The 11401-nt window shown below is 49.0% G+C and overlaps 1 protein-coding gene across 2 annotated transcripts; it reads left to right on the plus strand.

Annotated features, from left to right (window-relative positions):
• Positions 1-101: 101 nt before the first annotated feature.
• LOC105021998 (MAP7 domain-containing protein 2-like) lies at positions 102-11069 on the plus strand. 2 transcript variants are annotated; one of them, XM_029116395.2, is made up of 13 exons: positions 103-626; positions 3021-3110; positions 4093-4182; positions 4509-4603; positions 4693-4814; positions 4979-5175; positions 5745-5883; positions 6016-6196; positions 7337-7441; positions 8082-8139; positions 8471-8630; positions 8745-9025; positions 9121-11069. In XM_029116395.2, the coding sequence occupies exons 1-12, from the start codon at positions 389-391 to the stop codon at positions 9016-9018; spliced, it is 1749 nt and encodes a 582-aa protein (XP_028972228.2). In that variant the 5' UTR covers positions 103-388; the 3' UTR covers positions 9019-9025; positions 9121-11069. The 2 variants fall into 2 exon arrangements, with proteins under 2 accessions (XP_012995066.3, XP_028972228.2); XM_013139612.4 differs by lacking the exon at positions 3021-3110 and having other exon boundaries at positions 102-626.
• The last annotated feature ends 332 nt before the right edge of the window (positions 11070-11401 follow it).

Raw genomic sequence — 11401 nt, forward strand, 5'->3', positions numbered from 1 at the left:
ATCAGGGAGGTGGGGGGGGGAGAAAAGGAGGGCAAAGAGTGAATCTAGGAAGAAAGGTGAGCGGAAACAGAGAGGGTGGGGTGAAAAAAATAAGGGGAGGGAGGGACAGGGTGACAGAGCGAAAGAGAGAGAGAGTGAGTGAGTGAGTGAGAGAGAGAGAGAGAGAGAGAGTGAGAAGCCGAGCTACTTAGAGGGAGCAGCGGAAACAGACTGAGAGGGATGGATAGGGAGAACCAGGGCCCTTGTTTATCTATCCGTGAGCAGCAGACACCGCAAGCGCCTGAACAAGAGAACTAATCGAACCGCTCCGAGGACACCGAGAGAGAAAGAGAGAGAGAGAGAGAGGCAGAGGGGGCGAGGCTGCTGCCACTGCGACGTGCCGGTAACCATGGCGCAGCCATCTCCGTGTGCATCGCCGGGCGTTCGTCGTCGTAGTGACGGCTCAGTGAGAGAGTGTTTGTTTTTTCCTGTTTTGGAACGCAACGAACAGGAGAGGCTGGAGGCCCTAGTGAGAAGGAGGGAGAGAGGAGAAGAGAGGGAGAGACGGATGGGAGAGAACGGCAGAGAATCTATGGAGAACAGGCCTAAACGCTGGACCTGGGGAGGACCGCCCGGGGAAGGAGAGGGTGAGTACACTGGGGGGGAGGCCGGCCCCGGGGGGGGAGCGCGATCTGACGGGCGGGAGGCCCGGGCGGGAGGCCCGGACGGGGGTTGATTGAAAGGAGGGTATCGGGGTTTAATAAGAGTTGTGGGGTGAAGTGAGCCAGGGTGGGGGTTGAGGAAGAGACACGGAGGCTTGATGGGAGGACGGGTGGGAACAGTGTGGAAGAGCCAGGGTGCGCGGTTGTCGTAGAAACTGGGGAAGAGAGAGGGGTGAGGGGAGGGAGGACAGGGTAGTGGGGGGGGGGGGGGCAGATGTAAGAGAAATAAAGAACTGACGGATAAAAGATATAAAAGGAGTACGACAGAGGGATACCAGAAAGACAGATAAAGAGGCGGAGGACAGAGAGAAGGAGAGAGAGAAGGAGAGAGAGAGAGAGAGGGGGGGAAAGGGTGTGGAGGCTGCAATGCAGGGGAGGACAACGCTTTGTCTCAAACCCATCAGCTGGGGAGAGCCTGCCGTGTGTATGTGTATCTGATTGTGTGGGCTGTGTGAGTGTGTGAGTGTGTGTGTGTGTGTGGGCCATTAGTGGTATGTCTCACAACATCGCACTGTGACGACGAGAGAATATGTCACTCATGTCACTGTGACGATGAGTGTATGGCAGAGTGTTTAATCTGTGTGTGTGTGTGTGATGTTTAAGGTAATAATCAGTGCACTGATATATTTTCATATTATAGAAGTGTGTGTGAGTGTGTGTTTTCAGTCAAGACACTGCCATTGATTAGCAATACCAGAGACTCTGTGGTGCGTTCATAAAGCCGTCAATTATTTACACCGACCAAAGAGCCAGGATTACCGGCGTCTCATCAAATATAAAGATTACCACAATCCTATAGAGATCCATATTGCCCTACAATGTTCCAGCTCTTAAATATCAATAGATCATCTACCCAATTCAAATCAATGAATTCATGAATCATTTCATTTGTGAAAAAAAAATAAAATCAGCACTGCTGAAATGTGCTGATTAGAGTACCCAGCCTTAAAGCTCCCTAGAGAGGCAGGATCCCCGGATGAAACCTGGAGAGGAGTCAGGTTATGAGAGGTGGCCTGTCCTCCTTCGACTGTCCCGGGTGGGGATTATGGGGGCACATGGCTTGTTTGGGCGACATCGGAAGTCGTCACCCAGGTGGACGAGACACAAGAAGCAAACCTTCGATCCACCAGGACACCAGACAGTACAAACTGACCCGGCCCCCCCCCCGCTCTCTCCGATTGCTGCAGCGTAGACACTGATGACCGAGACGAGCGGTTGAGGGACACCAGCGGCCCGTCCGACACCAGGGGCCCGTCCGAAGGTACCCCTAGACAGGTTCAACTTTCCCCAAGCGTAGCCCTCAGTCCACCGATCAACGGTACTAAGACCAGGCAAAGTATAGTTCACAGAGGTCTGTGCAAAGCCTGGGAGCGGTCAAGTGAGCCATGACTCAGACCCTGTAATAGAGTCAGAGTCAGAAAATCCCTGTGGAGGGATGGGAGTCAGCCAGGGTGGTTTGTCAGTCCGGTGCCTTGCGGTTCACCTTCATATCCCTGGACCAGACCACACTCGTCAACGGCCCGTGAGGAGACGAGTCTTCAGGAAAGATTTTGATGTTGATTGGCAAGATCATTCCGCACAAAGTGAGCTCTGTAGGAGAAGGCCCGGTCTTCAGCCTCGCCCGAGTCTTGTGTCCGTAGCGTGTCTGTTCGGTATGTACGGCGGGAAGAACTTGGAGAGATAATCCAATCAGCCTAGGCCTTAACAGGAAGTCAGCGTTGAGAGTCTGGGAGTAATTTGATTGGATTAGGTTTGTTCTGGTCTGAATTTTAGCAGCCTTCTTCAAGACTAGTTTAGGTTCATGTATTGTTTTACTCATAGATCAACAAGAGGCAGTTTTAGTTTCAATCCCAGCTTTAGTTTACATTTTGGAAGACATGGAGCCATTTGCAAACAGGGGTAAAGCTCTTTGTAATGGCTCCAATCTCACCTCTGAACAGGTACGAATCCAGAACTTAATCGAGCATCTGACAGTTCATGCAAGACTTTAATTCTGGGTCAGATGCAATTTCTACATCACTGGTATGTTACATCGATACATTTCAGCCATTTAGCAGATGCTCTCATCCAGATTTGGGCAGTGGAGTGATTTAAAATAGTCTTTATACCGTTATGGTTTAAAAAGTTTTCTTAAAAATTTGACTGTGGGTGTGTGCGTTTGTGTGTGTCAGAGTCTGAATTTGATTTGTTCATGAGTGTCATAGCAGCACCGAGACGTGTGTATAACTGCGATGCTCAGTGTCTGAGATTTTGACGGCCAGGTGTTTGTGTGTAACGCTTTGCCTTTTTTGTTTTACGCTCTGCCACGCCTGCTCCCAGGTAACCTTAAGACCCCACCCTTTCATGCTATTGGCTCAGCTCTGCCTCATCATCCCACCTCTACTGCCAGCCCCGACCAATCCAGGAACGGTACAGACCACATGACACACCTAGTGTGATCCGCTGCTTGTGTGTATTTATTGTCACGCGTGTGATTGTGTGTCTACATGTAATCTGTTGTCCTTGTTGCCAGAATAGGACCTTGCAAACACATTGATATTCTGTTCAGTTATATTCTGCCATGTCTTCAATCACCATGATGTGCGCACACGTGTCTGTGTGTGAGTAGCCTCGGCCTTCTCACATCTCTTTTTTTCTGCTATCTTCTTGTGGGCATGGTGTGTCACATGGTGTGTTTGCATGAGTAATTGTGTCGTTGTTCGCCACACATTATGTCAATTTAAGTGTGTGTGTGTGTGTGTGTGTCTGTGTGTGTCTTCCTTTGGTCTTTGGGGTCCCCACCCTCCCCTTTCTTTTCCCTGTCAGAACAAAGGCTATATATACTTCCTGTGAGTCTGCCCTATGGCGATGCTTAGCGATTCTCCACACGGTCTTTACACAGTAGGGGTTCCAATTGAACTCCCAACCCCACTAGATACACACACACACACACACACACACACACGCATATTTTAAAGGATGTGCAGCAGTCCCAAACACCCGCCTGTTAGCTGTTGAGTAGCCTGTTAACCTGACTGCAGAGTACAGTTCCCGTGAGAGTATTCACTGTGTATTGTGTCTTGTCTCATTTGTGTCTAACGTGATTTGTGCCACTGTTGTCTCAGGTACAAGTTGCCCCTAACCACAGAAAAAACGAAGCTATATCTGACTCCCTGAAAAATTTCCTGGAGCAATCTCTGATGCTTCTATTTATGAATCCAGTATAACTGAAAAAACATGTACCAGATAAACAAATGAAATTCCCATATTTACAGATATATTTCCATTTGTAACTACTGCACACTTCGAGGAGGATGGATAATGCAGTAATAGCGTTGGTGGTTAGAAGAACTCGTGCCTCTAGCTTATCCTCTGTGCTGGTACCTCTGACTCTGACCGTGTTCTTCTGCAGCGTGTGACTTCTTGACCCCGCCCTCCTTGGACCAGCCAATCACCAAACGCCTTTCCAACTCTTCAACCTCCCTGCACTCACCAGATAGAGGTGTGTGTGTGTGTTCCTGTGCATGCACGAGGACGTTATGTGTTGCCGAGCAAAAACATTTGCCGTTGTCAGAGTCTCCCTGATGTTTTTCTTTGCATCCTTCTGTCTGTCTCTTCGTTGTCTGTCTCTTCGTTGTCTGTGTCTTCGTTGTCTGTCTCTTCATTGTCTGTCTCTTCGTTGTCTGTCTCTTCGTTGTCTGTGTCTTCGTTGTCTGTCTCTTCATTGTCTGTGTCTTCGTTGTCTGTCTCTTCGTTGTCTGTCTCTTCGTTGTAATTCTCTCTGTCTGACCTGTGACAATGTAGCGTGTGGTGTCTCCTCTCCTTTAGCGTCCCTGAGCCCTCAGCGAACAGCCGTCAAGGGTTCACCCTCCAGGAAGACCAGCAACGGACCCCTGGACGAAAAGACCCCTAAAACGCCAACAGTCAGTGGCATGCGTTCGGACACGCGTTCATTCCTGTGGCCACATTCTAAATTGTGACCGTGCACTCACTTCCTCTCCTGTGTCCTTAGACGGAGAGAGGGCCTGTCTCGTCTCTGACTGACGCTTCGATGAGACGTCTCGAGTCTCCCACCACTCCCACTCGAAGCTCCTCCCCCAGAGCCCAGGGCAAAGGAATTGGCACGCCCAAAAGGTATAGAACCGCGCACCGGTACAGGTGATCTGGGCAACGCGGGCGTTGCGAGCCGACGGCGTTTCCACGTTTTTTCCCCAATGTGTTTATTGCGCTCTCTCTCTCTGAAAGAAAGAAACGCTGCTGTGTTGTGTTTGAGGTACTAGTAAAGGTGGCTGTTACAGGGTGAGGTCGACTAAGAGTCGCGTCCAGTCTCCCTGCTCTCCTGGCCAGTACCCACCTTCCCCGCTCCGCCAGCGACCCCCAATAACTGAGGGCAACCAGGACCCCAGGGGACATGGAACCCTGGAAAGGAAGTCCTCCAAGCCTGACCCACAAGAGAAGAGGATCCCCAAGTCATCCAGCAGAGACCTGGCAGCAGGTAGGTGTGTGTGTGTGTGTGTGTGTGAGTGTGTTTTGGCAGTAAGTGAGATAAGAGGGTGATGACTCTGAGGGATAGAGAGGGGAATGGACGAGGGTTGAGTAGGAGAAAGAGAGGGGTTAGGAGAGTGGATATAGAAATAGAAGACGGGGACGGAAAGAGTGAAAGAAAGGGGAGGTGGATAGAAGGATGGAGGGAGGGGTGGAGGGAGGGATGGAGGGGAAAGGGAGAGTGGGTGGAGACAGGTATTGACTGGGATATGGGGAGGAGAAAGAGTCATTTGGTCAGAGGGATGGATAGGGGGATGGGGAGGAGAGGGAAGGAGGTGGAGTGAGGCAATGAGAGGGGGATGGGAGGAGAAAGAGACTTGGCTGGAGAGAGGGATGGAGACAGAGAGAAGAGTAAGAGGAGGATGGAGACAGACATAGATAGAGACGTCTGTAACCGGAGACGACCCGGAGGAGAGGAGAGAATGCCTCATCAGTGTCTGCAGTACGCCAGAATTATCTCTGTCTCTGTCCCCCCCCCCCCCCCCCTCCCCCCCCCCCCCCCCCCCCCCCTCCCATCAGAGTCTCCAGGTACGCCCACAGGCAGGAACGTTGCCGGGACAACGGATGCGGAAGAGGCGTCTAGACTGTTGGCTGAGAGGCGACGTCTGGCCAGGGTTCAGAGAGAACAGGAGGACAAGCTACGACAGGAAGAGGAGAGGTGTGTGTGTGTGTGTGTGTGTGTGTGTGAGAATGTGTATAATTTGCCCAGATGGATGTCCCCAAGGATGTGCGCTTTTTAGTATCAGGTGTGTGTATTCTTAAACACTATACTTTGTGTGTTTTTGTGCAGGCTGAGAGCAGAGGAGGAGCAGAGGAGAGAACAGCAGGCAAAGGAGGAACAGGCAAGGGAGGCACAAAGAGTGGTAGAAGAGAGGGAGAGACTGGAAGAGGAGAGGAAGACCAGAGAGGAGGAGGAAAGAAAAACAAAGGAGCGGCGTTGGAAAGACATGCAGGATCAGTTGGACCGAGAGGTCAGGGGTTAGGGGTCAAGGGTAAAAACATTGAGCATTGCTCATGTCATCTAGGCATGTTCAAAATGTAAAATCATAGATGGACTATGAAGATAGGTTCTTCTAAAGTGCTTCATTGCCTTCAGAAATAATGCACTGTCACTTTCTCTACATTTTTGTGTGATAGATACAAGTTACAATTGATTAAAAAAAATTATAATCATCATCAACCTACACACAATTCTCCATAATGACAATGTGTGCAAATGTATGGAAAGTGAAAAGCTAAAAACCCCACTGTACGTAAGTACTCTTTGCCATGACACTCCATAGTGAGCGCAGGTGCATCCTGTGTCCTTCAATCATCCGCTCAATGTCTGAAAGGCGTTAGAACTTGATTGGAGTCTTAACTTTAAATTAACTTAATTTAATGGACACTGTTTAGAAAGGCACATGTATGTTTCTGTTGGGGCCCTCTGTTGGGGCCCTAAGTGCCACATTATGTACAGGAGATATTCCATAATTTTTAACATTTACAATATGTTGTTTGTGGACTCATGACAACATCTTGTAATCTGACGTGAAGTAAAGTGAAGGGGAATGAATACTCCCTGAGCACCGTATGTTGCTGTCACTTTCTCATCCATTTGGTTTATAAGGTTCTGTTTGAGGGCTTCCCAAAGGTTTTTGGCCCACGACCCTATCCTACCCTAATATTAAACATTTCTGTGACCCCACCATGTGACCCCACCATGTGACCGCACCCTGTGACCCCCATTCAGCAACTACTGTTGACGTCCTTAACTGGAGCTATGACAGTGTATCATTACTGTGGTCTGGGGTGGTTCTGGGGGATAAACCACTGCTTTCGTCACACACACAGCTGCATTGGACTGAATCAGGCCCACTGTTCTGAATCAGGCCCGCTGTTCTACATCAGGCCCGCTGTTCTACATCAGGCCCGCTGTTCTACATCAGGCCCGCTGTTCTACATCAGGCCCGCTGTTCTACATCAGGCCCGCTGTTCTTTCAGCAAAAACTCTCCTACAACTTGACATATTCATTCCGACCCCTCATATCTACCCATGCATATTGATTTCATGGGTGTTATTGGTTCAGGGAATTAATTGTGTTTGTGTGTGTGTGTGGGTGTGTGTGCAGAGAGAGGAGGCTTGTCTGCGTGCTCACAGGGAGGCGGAGAGGAAGCAGCAGGAAAGGGAACTGCTGCAGATACAGGAGGAACAGGAGAGGCTGCAGAGGAAGAAGGTTCACCTGCACAAACACACACACAAAACACCCGCACAAACACACACACAAAACACCCGCACAAACACACACACAAAACACCTGCACAAACACACACACAAAACACCCGCACAAAACACTCGCACAAACACACACACAAAACACCTGCACAAACACACACACACAAAACACCTGCACAAACACACACACAAAACACTTGCACAAACACACACACAAAACACACACAAAACACCTGCACAATCACACACACAAAACACCCGTACAAACATCCGTACAAAACACCTGCACAAACACACACACACACACACAAAACACCCACACACACACAAAAACACACAAACCACCCGCACAAACAAACACACAAAACACACACAGGAAGCACACGACCCCTCCACCCCCGAATACGGTTAACTCTGAACTTCTGAGTTTATGGACTAAACATCCCCTCTTCGACAATCTAAAGATGCTAATGCTTGGGAAGTCCCAAAGCACAGTGTTCGTTATCTAATGCAGCCTGTTTCATCCTGACGGATCTGTGCTACTGTTTAGTCCGTCCACAAGAGATGACTGTTTTACCTGATGTCCTCTGTGTGTGTGTGTGTGTGTGTGTGTGTGTGTGTGTTCGTGTCCATCTCCACAGCGGATTGAGGAGATAATGAAGAGGACACGTCGGAGTGAGTCGGACACCCCAACCCCAGGTATAAGCAAAGACAGGGTGCATTCACGCACACGCACGCACACGCACGCACACACACACGCACACGCGCACGCACACGCACAACCAACTATCTGCAGGGTGACTCAGCATGCACTAAGAGATGGGGCGCTTAGAGCAGCCCCATGTGGTGGAGAGGGGTATTACTCTGAGTTTTGCCAGTTCACACCAGAACATAAAATAATAACAGAACACTGTTATAGTGACAGTCCAGAACCCCTCCCCGGGTTCTCCCCTGTCACCCCACTTCCACACCGTCTTCCAGTTGAAGCTCAAATTGGCGGTTAACTATGGCGTTCGCCCTCCTCCCCCAGGTGTCTGTGAGGTGAACGGAGGTCAGGTGGGACGGACCAGAGACCTGGATCAGGAAGAGGCCGGCCCAGTGGGGTCACCCCTCATCACCCTGGGTCCCCTGGAGAACAAGAGCTGTGGAGGGGACGAGCTGTCTGATGGGGTACAGTCTATGGATGTCAGGTGAACTGCACGCACACACACACACACACACCTCTCCTCTTCCTTTCGTAGCTAACTTACACACACACACACATTCCTGAATGATAACAAGTACATTTCCTCCCGTCCCATCAGCCCAGTGTCCAGGGATGAGATGGGTAGCGTTCAGGAGTTCTCTCCTGTTAGCGAAGGGTTGAACAGCATGAGCAACGGCCGGACCCTGGAGCACCTGCTCGGCATCACCTCCCAGCCTGACACGCCCCCCTACCAGGCTGGCAGTGCCGCAGCTCTAGGTGACCTCAACAAGAATCTGCTGATACAGGGTTATGACCCTGCCTCCTTAACAAGCTCCTCCTCCAGCTCCGCCCAGCTTCTCCACAGCCTCAGCCCTGGGAAACTGGATGTCTAGGAAAGAGGTAGTTCATAAATATAAGACATGCACACGCGCAAACACACTGTTAATGACACAACGTGCAGCTCTGCTCTGACAACTTTGATCCTTTTTCTACAGGGCTCTGTACAGGACTACTGGCAGAGAGAGAAACCAGCTCCTGGCATCTCCGCCCTCACCCTAGATTAAGTGAGAGAACCACCACAGTGAAGAAAAGCCGCACAATGGCTGTCTCCTACTCAACTTCACAACTCAACACAACCACAGCTGAATTTCCCCACGTAGAGGCAAACACATGGTTAAGAATCTCCCTTTCCCCCCGTGTAGAGACACAAACACACAGTCAATACTCTCCCAGTAAGGCCTTTTCTCTGTGTCCTGGCTGTATGATGTTGTGTAGGCGCGGGGGTGTTGGGAGACTGATCACGTAACAAAAGGGCTGTGGTAACCTGCTGTAGCTGTTCTCCTGTGGTTAACACTGACCCTGTACCGTATTTCGCTGCAGAACCGCTCTGCTGCTGTCTGAGGCGCGCACCGTCACATGGCTGTTGGCTTGATGTGGGGAGGTGTTGTCACTAACCACAGATGCAGAATCAGATCACCAAAATGCTAAAAAATCCTAACTGGAGGACTGACGAAAATATAATCTCACACTGTATCAGTGGCTAGGGTCAACATCGTCCTACTGGTCGTAACGGCGGTGCTTAGAAGGTCCTCTTCCCGTAACTAGAGAAATCTACTCATCGAAAGAGAGAGTTGACATAGTAACAGACAGATGTCTAGCCTTTGTTGATATGCTGCTGTATGCCACTTAATAGCTTTAGTGATGCATCAAAAACACAAGTGGAAGACTTGAGAAGCATATATGAATATAATCTGTGCAAAAAGATGAGAAGAGGCTTGTGTTCTTTTGGTTGCTGTTTGCAGGGTGGGGGGATATTGACAAAAGTGGCGTGTGTGGTTTTAGCTCACTCACTGTGCTGTGGGTGTTAGTTTGTAGTTAAGTTGTGCACTGTCTGTTTTTGTAACTAGGCTTCGATAACATTCTGCTCTCATCTTTAAGAATTGCAATCTTTATTTTGCTTCTATACTGAATTGTAACAAACCTAGCAACTTCCGGTGTCCTGGAGGGCTACTGGGTGTGCAGGCTTTTGTGCAAGCCCTACATCAGTAAACCAGTCCAGAAAGAGGGTGACTAATCAGATGTAGATTCAAGTGGATTTGGAGCAAGGATGGAACCAAGGACTGCATGCCCAGGCCAGCAGCTGTCTCTGGTTAGAGAACCCTGTTCTACAGTATCTTCATTGGTCTGTTTATTCATTGACTCAGTCAACTTGGAAAACTCTGGTGCGCAACAGTTATAATCACTTTAATCTCTTGTAGGCAGCCACGTAAAAGTCAAGCTTCTTAGCTATTGCGCACAACCTCAGTTCTGAGGTAACCAAGAGTATAATCACAACGACTGGGCCTTTTAAGTCAGAAGATAAATCAGTCTGCTGACTAGCTACTACTGCTGTGAATTCTATCAATAATACAAGCTTCCTGTGCTGTAACTGTCCTGTAACTGGTCTTACCTGTAACACGTGTCTACCGCTTTGCTCTCAGGGTGGATGCTCAGCATGTGTGCGTCCTCCCCGCCTTGACGGTTGCCATTTCAGTTCCTTCTGAAGGCCACTGTGGAGCGGGGTGTCAATCATTATTTATGAAGTCGATGGGCTCGGAGTATTGTGTATTAATGACCATAATATTAATGCTGTATCCCAATTACGGGACTGGAATAGTCTTCGGTGCACTGGACTCTTGATTTATTTGCCATATCTGTCTTTCATTCAGTGTGTCCACCTCTCTGGAATTGTTCATGAACTCATGCTTTCAGACATTGCATCCTAAGGGTTTCATGCCCACCAGGGTTTCTAAACTGAGTAAAATTATTAAGACTTAAGGTCAGAATGTTATTCACTAAAAGTAACTTAACACTGATGTCACTGCAGCTTGGTGGAATATGTAACTGTAGACGTGGTGCATGGATCTAACTGCTGAAATACAACAATAAAACATTATCCAGCAAAGTCTCCTACTTGGTTTATTATCCCCTGTAATAAATATGATATACCTCAGCTAAGGTCTATTCTGCTCATGATAAACTGTGTGCACAGAGAGGAGCTATGCATGCATAACACAAGGCAAAGATGGTTTGGTATGAAAACTGTCAGAAAAGTGCTATCCAATCGAAATCCCTGATCACTTCATTGAAATGCAATGGTGTGCTGTTGCTTTGTTAAAAGCCCATGAGCCCGAAAAACCTCTGGTCTTGTCGTGCGCATGTGTCCATCAGGTCAAAGGGCACTCCTCTGATATGTCAATAAATCAATTTGTTTAAAGAATACAAAACTCAACTTCT

The sequence above is a fragment of the Esox lucius genome, chromosome 21, assembly GCF_011004845.1.
Source record: "Esox lucius isolate fEsoLuc1 chromosome 21, fEsoLuc1.pri, whole genome shotgun sequence".
NCBI lineage: Eukaryota > Metazoa > Chordata > Actinopteri > Esociformes > Esocidae > Esox > Esox lucius.